At 40.4% G+C, this 25,655-nt stretch overlaps 1 protein-coding gene across 22 annotated transcripts in view; it reads right to left on the reverse strand.

The window, feature by feature from the left end:
* GRIP1 (glutamate receptor interacting protein 1) overlaps positions 1 to 25,655 on the reverse strand; it is a 325,281-nt gene that overhangs the window by 222,560 nt on the left and 77,066 nt on the right. For 14 of the 22 annotated variants that reach the window (XM_083819270.1, XM_083819273.1, XM_083819281.1 and 11 more), the window contains exon 1: positions 665 to 25,495. The exons of 7 other annotated variants lie outside the window; for them this stretch is intronic. In XM_083819270.1, coding sequence (XP_083675396.1) covers positions 665 to 797 — 133 coding nt within the window. In that variant the 5' untranslated portion in view covers positions 798 to 25,495. Of the gene's footprint in view, positions 1 to 664; positions 25,496 to 25,655 lie in introns of those variants that run through there. One more of the 22 variants, XM_083819266.1, reaches the window with a different exon arrangement.

The raw sequence follows: 25,655 nt of genomic DNA on the forward strand, positions 1-25,655 counted from the left end.
TGAAAGGGCACGTTTTGGGAAGGGACTGGGCAGCAGGCGCTGTATTTTGGTTCGCAGCGAGCTGCTGCAGCCACGTGACTGCAACCCCACAAAACCCACTACGCGGTGCCTCGTAAGGGAGCCTGGACCCGCCGCAACAAAGGAGCCCACTTGAGTTACTTTCTGCCGAAAAGCCTGGGTCACAGCACAGGCTCAGAGGGCTGACTCTCGCTCAGCAACCCGCATTACTCATCAACTTGAAGCGACGATGAGCGATCGCTGCCTTTCTATTGCTTCAAAAATATCCACGGTACAAAGGCACCCTACAAGGGCGACCACCAGCGGATCAGTTTGCAAAACAAAGTGTTTTAACAAAAGCTTTCCAGCAGTCAGCCTCGATTAACTGCACCTGAAATATTAAGCAGGTTTACAGACCCTGCCTACTTTGGGAGCTGCTGTGCCACTTCAGCTGTTTTGCATTGTTCATCAGCAGTCACAGGCAGATCAATCCATAACAGGAAGCCAATGCTTTAATACTTGCACAAGGCTCAGATTCTACCAAGTGGGGAATATTGTTTGGGCGTTTTGCATTTAGTTGTTCCCCCCTCCCCCCCCCTTTTTTTTAATCTTAACAACATAGCATTTATCACAGCTAAAGGAAAAAGAGGTTAGGCAAAGCACTTACTTCGAAAATGCTCTGAGGCATAATAATAGACATCCTCGTAACCCTCGTGGTAATCCTCCTCTGGCCGGTACTTTTTGCCTTTTCTTCTTCTCGACCTCCTTATCTGCTTGACGAAGCCCAAGAAGCGCTCCATCTCCTCAGCAGCGCCCGCCAGCAGCCCCCTTCGCCCTCTGCCTCACGGAGAGCTGTCCGAGCATGAATTAACAGCAAGCACTCAAGGAAAGCTGCAACCTTCGACCATCTGCTCTGGTACCATTAAAAAACCCTTACCTCAGCTAGGACTAGAAAGCATATTGTTTTCCTTTTTTTTACAAAAAAAAAAAGGGGGAGGGGGGGGGGAAGGACACTTAATCAAAGCTACCAACTGGAATATTTCAGCATGAAAATAGATGAAGGAGGGAAAAACTGAAGGGGAAGGAGAAAGTCAGGGTTCCAAGCAGTTTTTAAGCAGAACAAAGTTGGAAAGCTGTGCCTGGCAGCCAGAGGCAGCCCAGCACCGGGAGCTCGCTGCCCTCTGTCTCCATCATTTGAAGAGGGGCTGGGAGGCGGGGAGAGATGTTAGTCAATGGACTGAACCACGTCTCCAGGCAAAGCAGGTTTTCATCTGCCAGTTAAATCCCTCCACGTATTTACACCCGCACAGACTCGGGACCCCGTTTGATTTCATCTGTCCTACGCCGGGAAAGACGCTGATCCGTTTCTGGCATCGGGCACATGGGGTGAATAACCAGCGGGGTGGTTTAATCCATACACACAGCCCACTCGCCGGCAAGCGTGCGCTGAACGTGTTAATTGGAGCAGCAGGGAGAAAGCTCGGCAGCTGTTAAAAAATGACACGTATACCCACTGGGCATTCGGGTATTCTAATCGCTGCTAGATCTAAACATTAAAATGCGCTTCGCAGACAGGTTTCTTACAGAGCTGGCCGGGCTATATGGCAATAGGCAAACAAAGGGAGCCACATCACGCGCACACCATGCCGTACTCATTTAAAATCCTAGCAGAGTTTTAAAACTTTAAAATTAAGGTACGGCAAACTGTGCTTTGCACAGGAGGAGACCAGAAAAAAGCCTGAAAAGGCACTCGCTCTTTCTTCCTGCTGCACGTCCCAATTCCACAGCGTTCCCTGAGATAAGGCAGGAATTTCATGCGTGCTCCTAGTATAGTTTCCCTCCCACTCAAAAACAAAAGCAGAGCCTGCTCAAATCCCACCACCGTGCCATCTATCATAGTTTGTCTTGTAAGCCAAGCAAAGTCTCCAGTCTAGCAGGGCGTCTGCTGGTGACCAGCACGAGCCCGGGATCCATCAGTCGCCTCGGTCAATCCGTCCTCACCTGCACCTGTGCACGCAGCTCCCGTGAGCACGAGGGCATCAGACAGTCCTGCGAAACCCATTTTACAGTATCATCATCTGGAAAATGAGCAGCACACAGAGGCGGGATGAGTCTCTGGTGATGCAGACACTTCAGTGGGAATCATTACTTTGCAAAGAGCAAAGCAGAACGATTTTTTTAAAAGCATTAAAAGAAGCGAAGCATGAGCCAGGACTGCGATTTATCATTGTTGCAATAGAAGTAGGCAGAGACTGATCAGAATTTAGTTGGGATTTTCTGGTTTTGAAACACGTGAAAGTTATCGGCAGAGGCCAGCTAGATCTGCTGTCTGAGGGTCCTAAAAAAAATGCACTGAAAAAGTCGGAGCTCTTTTGGGCCTGTTCTGGATTCCCAGGTATTTTAAAACAGTATAGTCAGAAAAACATACCCATTTTAGCCAGAAAAAATGACAAAACAATGAAAGCACCTACCAAGCTCCCCATGCGAGTATGCACTAATCCTCCCTAACCTCACCAGCCCCTGTTTTTCCCCTATGAAAATGCCACCACTGTTGCCAGTTGATGAACGCCCTGAGGTCCAGAATTATTTTTAGTATAACTTCTGTAAGGAAGCTACATTTTAGTACATGCCTGTTTTTATCGTACAGCTTTCAACTTTGAAAAACTAAAGAACCTGCAGGAATATTACCAAAAATAATAAAAAATCAATAAAACTTTTTACATGAATCCTTAAGAGCAGATTACTGTATATTCTGAAGGTTTCAATTCACGTGTCTTCTCTGCGCTCTGCCACCAACCAGCAAAAACATTAAATTAGTATCATGAAACATGAAAACCAAACAAAGACTTTGCCTACAGCAGAGACAGAAATCTCTCTTTGCAGAGATGGAAATATTGTTTTGATGCTGTATTTGCTCCTGCAGAGTGCTCTCCCTGACAGCTGTGCAAAAAGTTGTTTGTAGGTGTCAGAAACATCCAGCTATAAGACAGAAGTCTTGCAGACATCCCTGTTTCCTAAACTTAAATTATAAATTCAATTCGAAGCGATACAGCTACTTTTCACAGGGGAGAAGAAGGCAAAACTTTCTTGCTTTTAGACCACCCTGTAAATGAGAGCAGATAAACAAAATGATGCAAACACTTGGCTATCACCAAGCGAATCCACCTGTCCCCGGTACCACGGTGGTTCAACAAGACGCTGCTGCACGAGCAGCTTCTGCAGGGGCTACAGGTTCCCCTGTCCTCAGCACGCCCCAAGAGACTGTCCTTTCTGCTGTAAGAAAACCACACGGACTGGTGTTTTCGGCCAGTCCCAAAGGCAGTAGCCACCACCTTTACAGGTAGGCACGGCGGGGCAGGGGGCACCAGCCAGCTCCTGGGCTGAGAATGGGGGCTCACATCCCGCGGCTCTGTGCAGCCACCGCTGCTCTGCAGAGGTCAGGCTTCCTCTGCCGTGCCCAAGGGGCAGAAGCAGGTGTTGCTCACGGCTTCTAACCCACGAGCTGTATTGCCAGCACATAATTTATACAGCCGCTTCCTTTTGTCTGACTGCAACCAGCAGAGACAAACGATGCCAGCATTTCGCTTTTTAAACCTAGAACAACGTGAGCTTCTGATAGGATCTTCCCCTCCCTAAAATGTTTTGCTATTTCGGGCAATTTAAAAAGAAAGATGTACCTTAACTGAATGCAATGGTATTGCAGATCAATACGAGTCAAAATATTGTTTTACTACCGAGATTACTGAAAACTTATGTTTCATAAGCATTACATACTACCTCGACTGCTTTGTTAAGAACACTGGAGACATTCATTAGCTACTCCTCATGTCATACCTGTAAATATTTTATCATAGTCCTACTTTCAGATGTATAAGCAGAGAATTCAGTTTCACAAACACAGTTCACTGCAGTTTAAAAAAAAAAAAAAAAAAAGCTAAGGAAAAGCTAAGGACTGCTCTTCCCATTGCTCAGGATTCACACAGTTCATTCCTTCATGGCCACCTTGCAACCTCATACTTGAAAATGCATAAAAGAACAGGAACATACCAGATGCATACAACAGTTCAGAAAAGCATTTTGATTTTGTGGGTGGAGCAGAGAAAGAAAACATTGGATTTAGAATTTTTTAAATGCAAAACATCAGAGATGACAGTGAGTTTCATTCCTTAATGACAAAGAGAATAAGATAATGATGCCCAGAGAGCATAAGATTAGGTGTCAGCTGATATACTGAAGCTCCCTCTGATCTAGAATTTGGGGATTCAGTTTTCTGGTGGTACAACAGAAGTTGCAACGTAAATATGTCTCAAGCTCTTTGGCTCATCTTTCTCCGTGAATACAGCTACTCCAGTAAAAGAAAGTGCTCTATTGCTACTTCCAAGGTGGCTTTATTAGAAGAAGCAAGGATTATCATGCTCTCTCCAGCATGATTTGCCTAATAAACATTTTGCCAAGTGACACCATTTAGCTAATATTTACATTCACCATTCTCATAAGTAATTTGTTTAATTTGTATTACCAAGAAGCTCTGTCAAACTGGATCTGTCTCAGGTCACTGACTTACTGGAGAAGCCTTTGTGGCAATAATAAAACAAATATACCATTAAGATACTGTCCTTTCCAAATAGTTATGCTGAGGCATAAATGCTCTTGTAGCCATGGACAATGTCAGCACTTAAGCGTTGACTTTCCTTTGTGTCCACAGCATAGACTGGGTCTCTCATCTTGTAAAACAGCCACATTTAGCTATTTATTTGCATACATATAGCTATACAGTTATCTAGGTAAAATTTCACAGATGACACAACTGTCTTCTACAGCACTTTTCCAACATTTGGGGAAAGTGATAGGAAAAACATTTTGATATCCATGGATAAGGCACTAAGGTAGTAAATATTTAACAAGGATTTCCATTTGACTGGGCTTGCAAACATGGTGCTTTGAAACCAGAGCCTAAATATGAAGCAAGCCTCTCTAGCATTTCGTACCAGAAATACAAAACAGAACTGGCAGCAAATACGAACAGTTTAAGCACATCTTTTGCATCCCATTCATCATCATGTTTCGGTGTTTAAGAGAAATGACTTTAGATGGAGGAACACTCCTGTCCCTGCCTCTACTTCTCTGGGCAGCCCCTGGGAGCTCTCTGCAGGGGGCAGAACGCTCCCGCCGGGATGCGACCGCCCACGAGAGCACACGGCGGCAGCGGGAGAAACCCACCTGCTTCAGGTTACTCTCTTGGAAAATAACACAGAATTATACACAGCACAAAACACAAAAATTAAGCTGGATACAACCAGATTTTGGAGGTTGGCTAAATACAGAAAGTGATTCTTTTCCCTCCTCCCTCAAACAGCTAACCATAAAGATACTGCAAACCTCAAAAGGGAGGAACAGACCTTTTCTTCTCTAGATCTCTTTCAACTGAGGGTTGTATTTGATAATCTGCTGGAAACCAGCAAGAACAGACAAAGGAACTTCCCAAAACTACTCCCCTTATATTCATCTTACTGTATCATCTTGCCTGACCTTCTAGTTTTTCAAGAGCAGCTGTTTGTTTACATGTCATAATTGCTCATGTTAAGGCTGTAATTTTCCACTCAAAAATTTGCCCTAAATATCTTGGTGTAAAATGTGAGCTGCTCGAGTTGAAAATCATAAAATGCCTGTGGTTTACAATCTATTAAGCGCTGTAAGAACATAAGGTCCGCATCTGTACAAGCAGCACCGTGTACAAATACAGTACAGTGGGCAGGGAGGGAGCGAGCGGCCTACCACAGCCGCGATCCCGTAGCACCATCTGAAACCCCCCTATGAAGCACACTTGTGAGCACAGGTCTTGTGCTCCTCCTAAAGATGCTTGTGGAGACCGTCGAAACCACGGGGGACACTAAGAATTACCTTGCACATCTCTCATTTGACAACAGAAAAGCAGAATAGCTAGTGCACTAGCTATTAGTAGTTCCCCTACTGGAACAAAGCTACCTGAGAACTGGATGGTGATACAATACTGCTAATCCACCACCCTTAGTTTAGAGACAGGATACTTTTTATCTGTTAAATACTCAGTTTCCTCTGATTTTAAGGCATTACACTCAGTTTCACAAGCCATTCACACACTCCGTTATTCATTGCTCACACGCAGTCACAGACCATTGTTTCTTACTGCTCCTCAGTTCTTGAATGTAAGACTTAAGAGCTGGAGATCAGTTTTTCTGTCACCAATCTGTAAATTAACTGGCAAATCTTCCTGTGTTTTTTTTTCTTCACATGAACACACAAATTTTCATCAGACTCACACCTGCCAACAATCCTTGGAGGAGTTCTTTATTGTATTGTATTTTATTGTATTATATCACCTGTGTATTACATTAACATTCCCAATGATTTTTATTTTTGCAAGCATTCTCTCACATAAAAGTGTGCACATAAAACCACGAACACTAGTGCGGTGAACAAGGATAAAGTAGAATACAAAGGGTAGAAGAAGCAGCTACATTCATTTAGAGGGAGTTGGGGGGCTGCTTGTGGGTCTAATAGAAGGCTGTCTCTCGTATATCGAGAATGTTGAGAAATCTTTGTAGCACCGTTTTAAAAGGGTCACTTGTCAAGTTGAATTTCATGCAGAATGTATGCTTCGGGGGAAAGAAGCTTTTCTTTTTTTTCTTCAATTCAGCTGAAACAGTTTGCATACATTCTATTTTTCTTCCTTTCTGTCCAGCTTATTTAGCTTGAAATGAGTGACTAATTAGAATACACGAATATGCAGAAACAAATGTTAATTTGATCACTATGAAGGAAATGCCTAGGTAAAATTACGTACAAAAAAGAAGTTTGAGTTTGCTTAACATCCTGTGACACCAATAGTCATTCTACAAGAAAAGCTAACAGAATACTACTCTAACTATATTTAAAACCCCTTAAGGGCTCGTGCAGTAGACTGATATTTTAAAATACTAAAACTAGAACATAATTCTCTGAGAAAGTCTGAATTAAAGGTGTTTTCATCTTTCTAAAGAAACGTAGCAAATGGCTAGAGGGAACACTACCAAGATTTTGCATACTGTGCTTCTGTCTGCTTTTTGCATAAAGCAACCAACTCAAACCACCTATGAAAAACATATGGAAAAAAGCATCCTCCTCACTGAGTAAAAACTATATCTTCCTAATTTTCTAGTCTTATGAAACTGCATATTGCAATTCTAACCATAATTAAAATCTACGCAGAACACTGGAAAGAAAAAAAAAATTAATTAAATCACAGCTCACTAAAACAAAAATACCCAGCAGATATGTGAAATGAAGTTCTCACATTAAAACATGAAAATATTTTCTTAAGGTGCATACCTGCAGAATAGAGGAGGTATAGGGTACCACACCAAATAGGATGGAAGTAGGTGGGATTCAGAGGTTCAGCTGACAGTGGAAGACCCAAACCTGGATGCATGAGAATTACAGTAGGCTAAAAAAGAATCCATCCCTGGACATTTCTTTCCATCTGAAACTTTACGCAAGAAACTTTATTATGTGACATTAAATATGTTTAATTTCTTTCACCTTAGGAGATAAGCAATAATGGTTGTGAAAGATCCTCCTGCACATCCTCCTATAGATGCATCCTATCCTACTGAGACTCTTCCCCATAGCCCTGAGCCACAGTCTCATTGCGCAGAGAGTGGAAGCGCACATTCACACCCACATAATGTATTCCCACAATTATCCCACCCTACTTCCAAGGGTGTAGAGAGATTTCATCTTAAAACACAAAGGACCAGCATGATACGTAACACTAAAATGAAACAACATTTGATATAAATCCTCCTCTTTACCCATCTTCTGTCTGGTATCAGTTTTCCATATCAGGGATAACATATGAAATTTAGGTTTATGAACTATTTGGTGCAGAGGAATGCCTGTGCTCCCTCAGAACACCACAATGGGTGTTCTACCTCTTTTCTTACTCATATTTAATAGCAGCAATCATTTAGTAGCAATGAAAACCTTGTTATGCATCACTATTGAAAGCATCTACCAGTAATAAGTTGTGCATTTCTTCGATCAAAAATGAGTTATTGCAACAAGAATTTTTTTCCATTTGTTTAATAAATTGAAGGAGTAGTTCAAAGTAATAAAGGATGGGCAACTGGAGAGAAATCTGACAGGGAAGACTGCAACTAGGAAACGAGCAATGAAAAAGTCCCTCTGGGGAAAAAAAAAAAAAAAAAAAAAAGATACCCAGAAGATGATTTGTATCCTGAGCCCCCTGTGTTTTATCAGGGTCAAGATACAGTAGATAAATAGAAAGATTTTACTGCAGGTGAGCTCTAACAAGAATAAAATTCTGTTCAATTGCCAAAGAACAAACAAACACACAACAACAAAAAAACAGCCACAGGCACATTTTCCATTATGATCATGTGAATTTATGACTAAAGAATATGTAAATATATATGCAAATTAAGCCATCCATCTGGAGTCCCCTGCCCTAGAGGCACAGGCCAACATAACATGATGGCAATGAAGAATCCAGTTGTTCAGATGGATTAACCCTTCTCCTTCTCTCTAAACACCCGATGCACACAATCATTCTCTTTTTGAATCTTGAGTTTTAAATAATTCCTATCATCCTTGCACAATCTGAAACTGCAAAACCTATCGAGTGTAAAGAACAAAGACTAGCAGAGCAACTTGAAAGGCAAAAGGACAACTTCACATGTAACCTCGCATTAATGAGACCCGAGTATTACATGTCCACAGAACTGAAGTATCACAGTTTCCATCCACAAGTCTCCTGTACAATAGCAAGGCCCATTGAGCATTAGTGTGGTACTTCATCTCCCTCATGCCAAACAGCAGTTTGGAAAATGAGAACTACTGACACCTCTTTATGGATGAGCTTTGATTTCCCTTCTGTCCCCATTCCAAGGGCACAGAGCAGGTTCTACAGTTCAGATCATAATTTGTTTCCTATTGTAAATCCACCTTCATCCACTCAAGGAAAAAACAACAAACAAAAAAAATCTAGAAAACCTTTATCTTTACACTGTTGTTAAATGGCTAAATATATATATATATATAAAGCAAATATACAAGCTATAAAAACTGTCTGTCCAGTTCTCCTCCATGAGGTTGATATTCCTGGTTTTGAACGTTAAGAGGCAAACCACAAGCAAAAAAAAAAATGCGTTACATCTTGAACTGGTGAAACTCGCCCACTTCTGCCGTGAGTTTTGCCATTTTCTGCTGAAAATTCACTCGTACATTAATAGCTTTGCCATATAGAATTCTGGGGCCAACTATAAAGTGGTGACTAATTCAGTGTTTCATTCAGCACTCACAGGGCAATGATACAGGACATAACATACTTCTGGTTTTGTTTGCAAAGTACTATGAGATATTGACCTTAACACACATTTTAGAAGGGATAGGGTAATTGAGGTTTCTTGTTCTTGAAAGCTCATCGTTCCCAAACAAGAGAGTACTTGAAAATTTAAGTCCTGTGGCACTTAACAGCGGGGAAACAAACAAACAACAACAACAACAACAAACAAACAACACGCAAAACTTTTCAAACTCCCTTTTGATGTTGCTTTGTACTTCAGGATTGGTTTAATTCCTCTCTTGTAGCCCTCCTCTTCACTGGTAAATACAAACACTAATCATGGTTTTCTCAAGAAGTCATCCCTAAAAAACACTTTATTCCCCTGTGTAAAACATTTTCATCCCCACTCTCTCTTCCCTGTTCTCTTCAACCAGATCTTTGTCTTCACGTCTTGTTTCTATTGTGGTCTACGCGCTATCATTTCAGCAATCTGCTACTGCAACTACGGGCGTTTGAGCTCCTTAAGATGTATTTGGACATCAAAGTCAAAACTGTGCATATCAATAAACAAGTAGCGTTCCTTTTGGTTAATTATGAAAGACAAAGGAGGTGAATGCAATGTTCAAAATGCAAGTCCCACATTTCTTAACACACACATGAAGTGGCAGAGCTCATTATTTCACCTCAATATACAACAGACCAAGCTAATCCAAGATTTCAGTCTTCACCAACACTAACCAAAGGATGAAAAAAAGTGAAATTTTATACCATCACAATCAATGTACAAAACCTATGCAGCTATCCTCACTATCCCAAAGTTTTGTAATTTATTGCAGACATTGCAACTGAGAAGCATTTTCACTATTTTAGGTGCTCAGTATATATCTATAGACAGCACTTCTAAAAGATGAAAATTCAGACTGGATGTGGATTTTACAAGATGACTTGTTAAATATTTCTACTTTGTTTACTCAACCATTAAAATTTTGCTCAGAACCACTGAAGCAACTGTGTACTAATGCTCATAAATTCTCCCTAGTTTTATACCATCTTGTACGGAGATTATCACATGATACAGACTGACACTTAGGATTCTTTAATAACCTATTTTGGAATTTGCAATTCTATTTTCTCCTTAAAAAAAAAAAAAAAAAAAAAAAAGGCAAAAAGCTTAGGTCTCAGTTTAACCCCTTCAAAGAGGTGTTTCAGGTATTTGCAATCTACTGTCCTATTCTCTAGTCTTGGAATTGGTTTGCCTATAAATTATTCCATGCACTACCATGAGGGGGGCCTGGAATCTCCAAGTGCAGGTCACTACCTTTGTGTACTTCTACAGCGTAGGATCTCTATCTACAAATCTTCTAAGTGCTCAAACCTATGCGCTGTCCACTGAGCTGAATAGTGAGTATCACGATTATTAGCAGTTGCTCCAGTAAGATGCTTACATCTGTGCAGTACTGTCCCATACTAAACTACAGATGCAGTTGTGCCACAAGTTTTGTTTTACTTAAGAAAAACATGGGTGAAATGAAAATAGCCTCACACTGGGGGGGGAAAAAAAGGAAAGAGAAAAAGAAAAAAGTGAACTTCTTCGTTGGACCTAAACAACATCGTGGAAGCTGAGGCTGATAGCTTGACATTTCATTTTCCAAGAAGTCTAAACAACTACAATAAATTTACAAATGTAGACATGCCGCACTGTTAAATTTCATTTCACGGTCAGTAAGCAAACATTACCAAACTGTAAGTACTGTCATCCTCTGTCTTTTTAGTTAGAAATCTTGTAGCCAATAAAGGTTTGACCTTGAAATATTTCACAGATGGATGAATTTGCTTAATTTGCTACTCACTTTGTTACCGATTTTGCAGAACTGCAAAGTTAAGTCACATTTACTCTAATTTCAGGGGGAAGGTCTCCCCACCCACTTTACAATAACTTTACAAACTGCATCATTAGTAAGGGTCACTAAAAGTGCATTAACCGATGATGCATCTGAATTACCATGAAAAAATCAGTTTGGGAATTAAAAATGCAAAGATAATGCAGAAGCTAAGGATTGTTTTCTTTGTGTTTAGCACTCCTACAAATATTTGTAGTGCAAAAACGTAAAAGTAAAACTATACGCTATTTTTGTGGAGGTTCTAATACATTGACAAAACTAACATAAGTTTTCCTATTATGAAGCCACTGGAAATATACAGCTTGGTATGTGAAGGGGATGACTGTTACAGTAGGCAGACATCAAATTCTATTATTTTTTTTTACATGAATGGAGTCTACACATTGAAATTAAAAATTCCAACTCTGTTTACTCAAGGGATACCTATTATTTTGTGATCAGAGAACCACAGAATGGTTGAGGTTGAAAGGGCTCTCTGGAGATCATCTGGTCCAACCCTGCCGATCAGGATCACCTAGGGCACATTGCGCAGGATGGCATCCAGGCGGGTTTTGAATATCTCCAAAGAAGGAGACTCCACAACCTCTCTGGGCAACCTGTTCAGTGCTCTGTGCCCCTCACAGTAAAGAAGTGCCCTCTCATATTCAGCCAGACTTTCTTGTGTCTCAGTTTGTGCCTGTTGCTTCTTGTCTTGTCGCTGGGCACCGAGAAGAGTGGCACCCTCCCTTCAAATATTTGTATATGTTGATAATGTCCCCTCTCAGTCTTCTGTTCTCCACACTAACCAGGCCCAGCTCTCTTAGCTTAAAAATTCTGCTCAGTTACAAGACATTATAATCCATTATCACTTCAAATCTCAATCAATACACTAATTCTCATTTTTGCAAAGAATAAAAATTCATTCTGGTCTAACTGTAAAATAAGGAGAATAATTGAATTAAAATTGTGAAACTTTAAAAAGGACTTAAGATCTCCAATGAGTTGTAAATTACTGTAAACTAACAAGGAAGTTAAAAATAAGCATTTCATATATTTCAAGAAAAATAAAAAAAAAGAAAAAAAAAAGCAAACAAAACTTCATTTCAAGTATTACATGGTTATTTCTTTTTTGTCCCTAGTGATTCCATTATGAAAGCCCTACCATCTCCATCCTGCAAACACACATCCAAATTGGTGACTTCCCACACTTCATACAGCTACACTGAAATCATCAAGACTTTTCAGACAATTAAACTGAAGCCCATCCTGCCCATGCTTTAAACAGTGTTTCTCTCACACACTTTCTTTCCATCCTGCTTCTATGCTCACACAGAGGAAACCCACTCTAACAGAGGAAGACCACTGCCCAGCATGTTGACCCACACTTCCTTTTATCCCCACAGTCAGGATTTTCCTCTCTCTAGTCGCACATGGATTGACCTTAGACATAAAATGCAAAATATTTGGACCAGACTCTCTGCTGGTCACTAATAAATATATATATATATATTTGTTATTATTATTATGGTTACTCTGACCTTTAAATTGACTTCTGTGAACATTTGATGATTCTACACAATGTTTTGGGTTGGAAGGAACCTTAAAGATCACCTAGTTCCAACCTCCCTGCCACTTAGGCCAATAGGAAAGTTTAATCAACTTTCAAGGAGTTTTTTGTTGGATTCTGAATTCAAGCTTCAGGGAATCCTTTATAAGAACCTACAAGAAATCACGTGTGTGCCACACAGTGGGGACAGGTTAGGGGGATTCACTCTTTTATTCTTTTGTTCCTTGATGTCGTCAACTGTTACACATGAGCACAGAGTTCAAAAGCTGAGACTTGGCAGGTAAGGCAAAAGTAAAGCATGCAAGAGCTGGAGGAGAAAAACCACTTGCTTCTCTGTCTTTAAAAAGTGACAGCTCTAATACAGTGTATATGTGCTACTGAACTGACAACTATCACATGCCCTTTTTATTTTAATAAAAGAACATAGGAATGGAAGAATTTCAGCCAATAATTTTGGAAAATGACTAACCATCTGGTTTTGGAAGACTATTCTATATTCTTTAATACTATGCATGCCATTTGGGCTGAAATCAAGTCCTACATTCACGCATGCATTAGTGATTTATGAGCAGTCATATCTTTTATTTTACACAGTGTATTTAATAACCTCTTGAGGGGAAGATAAAAAATTATGAGTTACATTTAAGTTTATGAAATGAGGATTTAAATTAGATTTAATAAGATGTTTCCTGTATGCCAGTGCAGCCAGTCTTCCCAGAATCCCTTCTGATGACACTTCCAAGAGGTTAAAGGGAAAAGACGATACTGAGAATGGACTTGGAGGCATTGCTGCTCACAGCTACATTGCTGAATGTACTGCATGTGTAATAATACTTGACCAGCTGCTCTAACACCAGCTCCTGGACTAAAGCAAATGAGAATCTCAATTTGTAGTTCAAGTACACATTTATAGCATACAAAATTTAGGAGCAAAAGTTTGAAAATGTAATTTAAAGACACTCTACAAGTCAATAGGCAAAATCGGAGTAAAGCCAGACCTTTCCCATACTCTTTGCACTTACCTTTTCTCCCTCATTTTTTCCACTTCTGCAGTTTTTGAGACCTAGGTTAATATTTTGAAGTCTTACAATGGCAATATTTTGCAGTTCATCAAATAACTGTTTTGAGTTCAGAGTCCTACAATCTCGGCACACTGAAAAGCTAAACAACAGAGTGGGTCACCATTTAAGATGATCCTTTTTTTCTAAATGTAGTGGGAAAAGATAAGGAAACAAAAATAAATACCTATTCACAAAATACAAGGTGAAAAACCATTCCTTATTTCTTCACAAAACCAGCTCAGTGCTGAAGTACTCGTGTTGGACTCTGTTCTTCATACTGTGCCCTGCGAATGACAACATCGCTGAGTCAAGCATCACATTGATTCATGGGGTGGCAGTGGGTACCTGCACCCCAAATCCACCATGAGGAGTTGAACATGGACTGGCAATTATTTGCCAAGGAAAAACATTTTCAAGTTTTTCCTTTGTTCGTTTTTTTGCACTCTCAGCAAGTTAGCATGTAGTGAATGTTCCAGCAAAGTCACAGCATTTGAAACAACATTAAATTGGCAGCACAGAGTTGCAGGGGGTTGTCTAGAAATGGGTTTATGCTAATGCTTGTGTGTGTTTGCTTAAAAATTTACACAGAAGGATGTTTAAATTATGTTAATGGCCTGACTGCAAGTGAAGAAATGCAATATTCAAACCACATGCAGGCCTTCTTCCAAACCCATGCGTATTTATTGTTAAAGGGCACATCAACATCCATTAAGCACAAAGAGAATTTGTTTTACCCCTTCACAGTTATAGCTAATACTACTTAGACTTCTTGTATTAGTTTAAAACTGGACCTAAAACCAAAGGGCCAACCATCTGTGGTCATTAAAAGAGTCCATGGTACCCTCGCATAAGAGAAGGGGCTACACTGCTGATGTCCTGGACAAAACCTCAACATTTGCTGGCAATTCTGCTACATCTGCAGAAGGCAGATCTTCCCCACTGTTGCAATTGGAGAAGCGGTAACTTGGCTGACGATAATTTAACAATCTCAAGGACATTATTAGTCACCTTTGAGAACTCACAGAGATGTAGGACAACTAGAAAAGGTCAACTACAGTGTTAAAAAAAAAAAGCAGAAGAAAGAGACAGGGAGGGAAGGAGAGGAAGAAGAGCATCTTTACACAATTGGCATTAAAATTCCATTCATGTGAAAACTAAAGTAAAAAATTAAACAGAACAGTTTGAAAACAACTGGGAAAAAACAACAAGAACATCAAAAAAACCAGCCAACCTGGATTTCTCATGGCTAAATCATGTGAAATCAGCAGCAAGACAGAAAACCAGACAAAGAGGACACAACAGATGCCATGTGCTAACTATGATGAACATTCTCACAATTAATATATGTCACTCAAAGAAAGTTTGCCTTTCTCAGCCTGAACACTAAACTGATTGGAAGGCTATGCTAAGATTTGCAATTAGTGATCCAATGCCCAGAGAAGCAAATCATTTGGATCTTTCTGGATCCACTGCTATCCAATATTTTCATTTCTATACATTAAACCCATACAAACCTTTATGTTCCATTCCAATACTAATATATCTATGTACAGCGTATCACCAATCTTAAACCAGATGTAAGCCCTCTGGATGAGCAGATCAGAATACACTCAAGTAATCGTCTGAAAGAAAACGGGATGCCATTCAATAGAGAGAAGTGTCAGATATTCCAATAACCAGCAGTATTAAACTACATAAACTGAGGATGATGAAGAAGTGATTTGGTAGGTGTTACCATGAAAAGCACCTGGGGACCACAGTCATTCAGAAGTTGAACCCAACACCATAACCCCCATCCAATATTTGCAGGTTAGGCAAACATACAAATATATTTAACATAATTATAGCAGACAAAGTTACTTCTCTGCTTTCCTCTGCACTGGTAAGGTCTCAACTGGACATTTCTGTCCACAGTTAAAATGTTAGTTACAAAAAAAAAAAAAAAAAATGTGCCTGGACTAAAGGCCTGTGAAATTTAATCTGAAAATGAGGGGAAAAAAAGGTGGAGAAAAGACTGTGGTAACAACAAAATAAAGAGAGTAACAAAATGACAGAATGAGGAAAAACTTTAAAAAAAAAAAAAAGGTAAAACTTATTTTCTATCATCTACAGGAAGATTCAAGTAGAACATAAAGGAAAACATTGTGCAGATTAGGGCAGTGAAGAGTGGGACAGTGTGACAGAAACCCCTAGACAAAAGTGCTGCACCTGAGCTGGAACAATTCCATTCAACTGCACGGGCACCAAGTGAAAGCAGCTCTGCAGAACAGGTCTGGGGGGGCCTGGTGGACAACATGTTGAATGCACGTCTGCAGTGCAGCCTTGTAGAAAGGAAGACCAGCTCCTTACTGGGCTGTGCCAGTAAACACATAGGCAGCAGATAAAGTGAAGTGATCATTATCCGCAACTCTGCACTTGTGAGACTCTACCTGCGGTATTTTGTCCCGTTTTGGTAGACAAAAAGACTTATCCAGTCCATCAGGGAGCCACCAAGATGATCCCGGGATGGATTACACAATGTATGAAGAGAGGCTGAGGGACCCAGATTTGTTTTGTCTTAAGAAAAAAGACAAAGTGATCATCTAGGGGCTGTGCTGTTTTCGAAAATACGAACAAGGGAACGTCAGACTCCTCTCAGAAGTTCACTGCAAAAGGACAAAAGGCAACAAACAAGTTGAAAAGGGAAATTCCAACTATTTCGTTTGGATGAAAGGGGTTAGAACTCATAATAACGGTGGTTAAACATTGGGGCAAGATGCTCAGAGAAGACTTACCACCCTCAGAGTTATTCAAAATTCAGCTGAATGTGGCCCCGAGCAATCTGATCTGACTTTGAAGGTGGCCCTGCCTTGAACAGTGGGCTGGACTAGGCAGCCTCCAGAGCTCCTGCAGCCTAAATTATTCCATAATTCTCTGTGATACAGGATCTGTGAGGAATGACAAAGACAATGCCTTGGGCTAAGAGATGGACTATACAATCTCCAGAGGATCATTCCAGCTTTTTTTCCTGCACTTCTGAAGACTGAAAGGTACTAAGAAATCTTCAGACAGAATATGCATTTTCTCCTCTTCTGCACGAGCAGTTTATTTTAGCTAACAGATTACAACCATAAATAAGTGTGCAATATTACATACTTAGAAATTTACTACTGGATCTCAGAAAATTATTTGAGATATCTGAGTGGATGAAAAATGGGGCAGGGGAGAGAGAGGAGAATGTCACCGTAGTCAGCATATAAAATAAAAATTTCAAATACTTCCTTATGCCCTAACAAAATTCTCAGACAGGCTGAGAGCCAAAGTTGGAAACTCTGCTGAATACTGGACTTACAGCGTACATTGACAGAGGAATACACAGTGCACAATAATTGCAAGCAATTGTAAAATCCCCTTTTAACTTTCAAGGCCTTAACAGCACAGAAGACAAAAAGAAGTTTGGCTACATTCCACAGAGAATTTGCCTGTCGATCTTCCAAAAAGATTAAACACGAGGACAAAACACCCTTCAGCTGATCACCCATAAGCTTTCTAAAACTAATTTCACCCAGGAAGTTTGATCATAAAGCCATGAACTGTATCTCACACAGTCTAATGGCCTCTGATGATGTATACAGAGGAAAAACATTAAACTGGTATCTTCTAATAAAGGAACTGAAGATGTTCTCAAGTCAGAAAGTTCTGTAACATCCTCTCTCATATCTGGATATCCTTCTGAATGCTCAGAAGCAAAGTAGAAGGACCTCTTCAGACTTAAGACCAATGCTGACTCTCTTTAAGGTAAAGACATAATGCTTTGTCCTCTAAATAAACCATTGGTAAACATATCATGAAAAAAACATACTAAAGAGCTTGGAACTGATTGCATTTAACCCACTGGTTACATGAAAGGTAATAGAAATACCAAGTACCCAATGTGACTGATTTTGTCAGCTTAAAGGGATAAATATTGCTCGTATGATCAAGGTCCGTAGTTTTCGTCACATTTTATGCAAGAAAAATACATGACTACCAGGTGAAATAGTGGCCAGCAGTGTCTTTTTATTTGAAGACACTTCTTTCATCACTCATTTTAAAAGCCGCTACTCCCCTTCATCCAGCTAAGCAGGTGAAAGTATTTCAACTTTACAGTTCAATTTATACTTAATACTCCAGCGCAAGTCTCAAACTAGGATGAAAGTTCTTTAGATGCACCTCATATCATAGGCAGGCAAAAAAAAAATCTCAGTTTCATACATGTAGAAAACAGAATGCTCTTTTTTGAGAAGCCTGAAATCTCCACCTGCTTATAAACATCTACAAATCTAGCTCCTTTCTCCAGTTATTTTATTTACTTTTAGTGATATAAACTATCTCACCAAACTATATATAAAATATGCACATATACTTATTACCCTCACAGAATAAAGGCATAAACTGCTATGTTCTTTAAACTTGGAAGTGTGCATGTATAAAGTGAAAGAAATTAACAATTTTGCTACGATTTAAAATTAAGCAAATGTATATGTCTATATACCCCATACGCATGTATCTAAAGGCATGCACACAGAGACCTTTGATTGAAATATTAAATCTATATTTTAAAAGCTTCAGATTTAATAAGGTTTTGATAGTTCCAAACTTATCTGAGGTTAACTTTTCTTACTTCTACTATGGTAAAAAATTGCTTTTGTAAAACATGTTACCTAGGAAACAGGAACAAATGCATGTGCAATACAAAATCAAAAATTCAGAAGCCTTGGATGAAACGACATACACTGAAAAATTAGTCATTTTTCTCTCACTTCCCTACATCTGAGTCAAATATTTCATCATTATTGTAAATAATGTATTAATGATGTCAGTGATAATTCAATGGTAAAAATGTGTTACCTCTTAAATATAATGGGGGAAAAAAGTATTTTATTATTTTATGCTTATTATAACTTCTGCAATCACTGCTGGAAGTTTTTATTTTTGAAGACCAACTGGCAGCCTGATACAGCAGCCTTCCCCTTCATTTAACCTGTTCCCTAATACAGGAGTTACAAAAAGTTTAAATAACGGTACAGAGAACAACATAACACTCAGAAGTTCACAGGAAAAAATAATAATTAAATTATTCCAAACACAACAAATAGAATGAAGTACCAAGAGGTCCGGCAGAGGCTCTCTCTAGCATGTATATTTACCTAAAGACAAGGAATTTCTGCATAAACTTACAAGGGAAACACGATATTTGTAGGTGCTACATTCCAGAAATGTTCTACTTCGTGCTATAGCTTGCCTGTAAACGGAAGAAATTGTCACAAATTTTTTGTGTGCTGATCATGACTTTGTTACTGACAGAATGACGCCTATAGCTAGACTGCCCAGTCTTTCTGAATAATGATACGTACCGCATAACTACTGTTCTTTATTTTATTTTAGAATTTAAAGATGAATAAATTTGTGCATGTGACAACGAGAAAAACTAGATTTTTACACTGTTCATTCTAATAAAATCAGTTTGCTTTTCAGAACGCGGCAGATGGATGATGCCAATGACTCGCTTAATTTTAAGTATACTCCTTAATAAACATGGAACTCAAGATAATTGCTGCTGCACTGGCTTGGCAAAGGGATTAAGCTAATACCACTTCTCTTCTGAACACAGCATTTAACAAACTTTAATTACATACCCTGTTAATTTATGAGTTCTTGTGTCTTGGCTAAACATCCTGCTAAACCAGGAGAGGTATGAAAACAGTAGTGGGATTAAATTAACAACAGTAAAACTTTTTGTATTACTTACACAAAGAAAATTCTGAAAAACTGCCCAGACTACTAAATAGATATTCAAAGTATAAAAACAAAAGTGTCATCAGACAGAGGTACTTTGTGGCTAGCTCTGCATTGCAGAGGTATGAAATAGATCAGAGGGTTTGTTGCTGTTCTCATTTCTCAGACAAAAGAACGCTGTTGATCCATCAGTTTTGATAATCTGCAATGCTTTTATAGTGACTTCAAACACTTGCAACTGCAAAATCATTGAATAGTATCTTTTAAACAACATGGAAAATATGAAATTATTTGCAAGGAAAATAATACAAGGCTCCAAATAACACCAAAATAAATGCCTACCCATTTGGCATATTCAAAAGACAAGAACCTTAAAAGCCATCCAAGAGGCTAGAAAGATAAAGCATTAAAAGTTAACTCTACTAGTTACAAACACATTCAAATATAAACAGTAACTGCATGCATTGGAAGATGTGTTTTGTCATGTTTAGAAACAATAGTTTGAATTTTCATAGTCTCCAGTTGTCTTTCTATTCAACATTCCAATAATTTTGTTTAACATTTCATGTATGAAATCTGTTTGTTTCTGCTTCCCTGTGTTGTTCATCCCACTTGTCTTTCACTTGACTACAGATGACATCTTTTTGTTTTCCCCCTTTTGATTCTCCAAACTTTCTCGGCAATTCTTACCTTTTCATAGAATCACAGAGTCATTAAGGTTGGAAAAGCCTTCCAAGATCATCTGGTCCAACCATCCCCCTACCACCAATGTCACCCACTGAACCACGTCCCTAAGCACCACGTCCAACCTTGCCTTGAGCACCCCCAGGGACGGTGACTCCACCACCTCCCTGGGCAACCCGTCCCAGTGCCTGACTTATCCTTCAGCGATCTTTCTTCCCTTCCAAACTCAGTTTTACTCTTGTAATTGGCCATACTGTTTTCAATGTTTTAGGCATTTCCTCCAGCAATTGTACTTTCCTCCATGCTCACTTCTTCACTGCTGCTTCCCTCATCTCATTCTTTCTGTCATGCTGCTACTTCTCTGCTCTCCATTGCCTCTGACATCTGCTTTCCGCCATGACTCATATACATACTTCCCCTACCCTTGGTACCCAGATTTTATATGTGAGTGTATGTGTGTTGACATACATCTTTATAAAAAGAAGATGACTCTACCTTTCCTTATTACCTTAACTTTATTCCTGTGTGTATTTTTTTCTCAAGAAGACTCATGGTAGATCATACTCGAGGAGCACAAAGTTTACTTTTCTTATAAACTAGCTAAATTTACAAAGCAAGACTTTAACTCCTGGATAAATATTCCAGATATCGCAACAACTGTACTCACTAGAAGAGAACATTTCTTCTGAAAGAGTAATTACAGCTGTTTTGAGCCCAAGAAAACTGCATCTCCAGCTCAAAGTCTTCTGATTCCCTTAGTGCAGAGGTTAGCAAACTTCCAAAGCAGGGTGGCGTGCAGCTGCACTTTTGTTTCTCAAGTTAAAGGTTACGCAAGCTGATAAAAGCTCAGCAGAAACTGGGAGATGCTGCTGAGCATCCTATCTCACCTGGGTGCAGGATAACAGCTCCTGACTCCTGCTGAATCCGGCCCCCTGGTTCCACGGGTGCTTCTGGGGGTGCCAATGTTGGGGGGAGCAGCCCCAGTGCCTCGCTGCCTCCCCGCAGCTCTCGTCCCACCACCGTTTGCTCAACTGGGAGAACCATCTAGGATGTCACACCCCAAACCACGTCAGGGATCAGACCCAGGTAAAAAATAAGCTTTTCTGCAAGAGTCCGCTGCCCAAGCTATAGGCAGCTGGCCCCTCCTCTCGTGTGCCTTATAGAAATTCTGAAATGGCGACACAGCTGTGGTTTTAATATGGCCATCTGCCACTTGAAAAGACATCCTCTGTTATTAGACTGCAGTCATTTTGGAAGGAACATCGAAACCTACTATATTAAATTAATTTTCTCTTATTTTTCTCTCTGTTGCCACTGCAGCTGACGTACACAATTCAACCTGCTCTTTGCAAAAAAGACCTGAAATTCTCAATTATCGCATCCTCTTGAGTAGAGTTTTTTCTTCCTCAACTTCTATTGAGGCTGCCCAATTCAAATCTCTCAAGTCATTTTCAGTGTGGTCTTCGAAGCAGATTCATTTTCTTTGCTTCCTTGGCTCTTGCTCTGTAAGAACAACTTCAGGTAAAATCAGCAGGGACTTCACGCAAGCACGGAGCTAAGAGGAGCAATGGGGACCACCATCGCCAAACAGGGCAAATTGCTGCACCTACGCTGAGCTACGCCATGGGCAGCAAGGCAGAACTAACTCATGCGAGACAGAAACCTAAGTAAGGGCTGGGATTTTAGCAGAAAACAGAGCAGCTGCTGCTAAAATTGTCTGTGCTTCCTCAGTGGAGGAAGGACTATTCAAAAACAATTTTCAGGCATCTGACACTTTTGGACGCAATCCGCAGTCTATTGCTCAGAGAGATAAAGGAGTGCTTAACATTCAAACTGGATGCATTGCTGAGACAGAATACTCCGATATTTTTTTTCCTCATTATTTGGCTTTGACAAGGATCTGAGCAAACAACACCTAAAATGAATTGCAAAGCTGGGGAAAAGCTGGGGTCTGTACCACCGAACCTTTCTCTGCATATCCTACCTGTTTGCATCTTTTTCCTTCTTCTAAGGTCTAATACACCCCAGGAGAACACTTACATACTCTGCTTTCTCAGGCAAGTGGTGATGATGCTTTGTGATCTGTTACTGTTTGCTAATCAGTTAGAGGAATTTGCAGAGGATGGAGATACTGAGATGCTGGGAAACTGGAGACTCACGTGCCTGCGATGAAACTGTTTACAGGAAACACAGTACTGTGCTACTAGCAATTGAAAAAAAAAAAAGTTATTTTTTCTGAAATTCCACCTTGCACAAATACTTTTAATGTGCTTTTATCTTTGCTGCTAAATACCCTCCTAGACCAGAACATATTCCCTTCAACATTCCTACACACAAGACAGAACTGTGAACAGGTCAGGGAAGGATCTTAACTGTTCCCACCTAAAACTTCTGATCCAAAACCATATTCTGTGAGGAAAGCTGTGTGACAAAAAAATAATAATAAATAAAAAAATCAAAATAAATATCAGCCAAGTAATATATTTTACACTTCTCTCAACAAAGGATTCCAATTAAAAAATAGATCATAAAATTGCAATGTGAAAGGTCTGAGCTCTGGAGTAAGATTGTTATCTAAATATTTCTGAAATCAGAGCTTCCTTCTAGGAAGCCTCCTTCCTGCAAGCATTGCTTCAAGGAAAACATGACAACAATAATGCTGGCAAAAACTAAGTGGCAACTTGGTTTGGACTGGGTAACAAAATGATCTTACTCACAAAAATGTTAAAGCAAGGTGTGAATAAAGCTAAAAATACCATCTGAGCAGAGCAACAATATCAGAAAAACTGTAACACGAATTCATGAAGCAGCTTCAGTGTCTGCCTTGGAGACACTTGCTCACTTGCCAAGTCTGTCAAAAAGAATTAATTTGTCAGGGAAAAAAGGATATGGTATAGGAAAAAATATTTGTTTGAAAGTTATATTGCCATTTTTTCTTTTTCCTCTTTTTTTGAGACTATTTTAAGCTTTCAGGCATGATTTCTTGTTTTTCATCTTTTTAACTGTAATTCTATCACACAGGCATATCCATCCTGTCCTTGGTGGTTATATAAAACCACCCCTAAAAGAGAAGAGATGGAGGAAAAAAAAAGTATACTTTTAAGTTTCTTGATGGCTAAGAACAGGGATGGGATTATATTAAAAGCATCTTCAACCTGAGGACAGGAATTTCAGACTAAGGATCTGTTAAGAACAGAGAAGTCTGTCTGAAGCAGTAGCTGCACCTGATGACCTGAATGGCAGATTTTGGAGGAAGGGGCTGTCAGGATCACACAAGTCTACCCAGGTCTACCCAAAAATCAAAATTCAGACCATATTACTGAGAGCACAGTCCAAACATTTCTTAAACTCCAACAGGCTTGGTGACGTGATTACGTCCCTGGGGAGCCTGTCCTGGTGCGTGACAACCCTCTTGGTGAAGAACCTCAAGAGTTGGACTAGATGATCCTTATGGGTCCCTTCCAACTCAAGATATTCTATGATTCTATGAACCTCTCCCTGATATCCAGCCTGAACCTCCCCTGTTGCAGCTTGACACCATTCCCTCGGGTCCGATCACTGGTCACTAAAGAGAACAGATCAACGCCTGCCCCTCCACTCCCCCTTGTGAGGAAGCTGTAGGCCGCCATGAGGTCTCCCCTCAGCCTCCTCTTCTCCAGGCCGAACAGGCCCAGTGCCCTCAGCCGCTCCTCATAGGTCTTCCCCTCTAGGCCCTTCACCATCTTTGTAGCCCTTCTCTGGGCACTCTCCAACAGTTTAATGTCCTTTTTGTACTGTGGTGCCCAAACCGCGCACAGTGCTGGAGGTGAGGCCGCCCAGCGCAGAGCAGAGCGGGACAATCCCTTCCCTCGCCCGGCTGGCAGTGCTGGGCCTGATGCACCCCAGGGTGCGGGTGGCCCTCCTGGCTGCCAGGGCACGCTGCTGGCTCGTGTTCGGCTTGCTATCAACCAAATCCACCAGATCCCTCTCTGCGGGGCTGCTCTCCAGCGTCTCATCACCCAGTCTGTACGTATAGCCAGGGTTGCCCCATCCCAGGTGCAGGACCTGGCTCTTGCTTTTGTTGAACTGCATGCGGTTGGTGATCGCCCAGCTCTCCAATCTGTCCAGATCTCTCTGCAAGGCCTTTCCACCTTCGACAGGGTCATCTGCTCCTCCCAGTTTAGTATCATCAGCAAACTTACTCAAAACACCTTCTAGTCCTACATCCAAATCATTTACAAAAACGTTGAAAAGAACTGGCCCTAAAATGGAGCCCTGGCAGACCTCACTGGTGACTAGACACCAGCCTGATGTAGCCCCATTTACCATAGCCCTTTGAGCCCTACCTGTCAGCCAATTGTTCATCCATCTTATGATGTTTTTGTTTAGTTGTATGCTGGACATCTTGTCCAGTAGGATTCTATAAGAAACCGTGCTGAAAGCTTTACTGAAATCCGAAAAGATTACATCAACTGGCTTCCCTTGATCGACTAGATGGGTGATCTTATCATAAAAGGAAATTAAATTTTTTAAGCAGGACCTACCCCTCATGAACCCATGGTGGCTGTGACTGCATCGTCTTCCAGGTGCACTTCAATAACTCCCAGGATAATCTCCTCCATAATTTTACCAGGCACTGACGTGAGACTGACAGGCCTGTAGTTACCAGGGTCTTCTTTCTTGCCCTTCTTGAAAATTGGCACAACATTTGCCAGCTTCCAGTCAACTGGGACCCCTCCAGATTCTCAAGACCATTGAAAAATAAAAAGTTACTTGGATAGAGTTACCTGGATAGCTTTGCAATGTAAGTGGTGTTCTGCATATCAGGACACAGAACAGAATGATGACATATACTTGTAGATTCAGGTAAACACATAAAAGAAGCAATTTAAACTCTTCTGACCTCAAAAACGGGCACTGAGAGAGAAAGAAATGGAAAAAGGGAGCATATGGCTTACTGCAGAAATGCCACCAGCAAAAAAACAGCTATTATGCCTAACTAACTTGCAAAGGAATATTAAACTGTAATGCAATGGAGATGAAAGGTTCCTCCCCAAAAGTCAAACAGCTTTCTTACCAGGAATTAAGATGCAAATCAATCAGAACTTATGAAACGAACCTACATGCAACTTACTGCAGGAAAGGCTCATCAAGGCAGGCCCCAGCCAACCCTTGTGCTGGGAAGTGAAGCTTTTGTGACGGTACATGCAAACCCAGGCGTGTTATCAATAGGTTGAAACATTTTCTGCTGGGATAGAAGGAATTTTTAAACAAAAAGTTTTACTCTAAACTAGAACTGTTGGTTGACAATCCTGTTCTGGACCTGTCCAGGAATGCTTTGATCTAACACAGAAGCAACCAGCCTCCATTAAGGCAGTGCCCGCCAGCCACTGTCATGTCTGAGCAAC

Source organism: Anser anser (assembly GCF_964211835.1).
Source record: "Anser anser genome assembly, chromosome: 1".
NCBI classification, from domain to species: Eukaryota; Metazoa; Chordata; class Aves; order Anseriformes; family Anatidae; genus Anser; species Anser anser.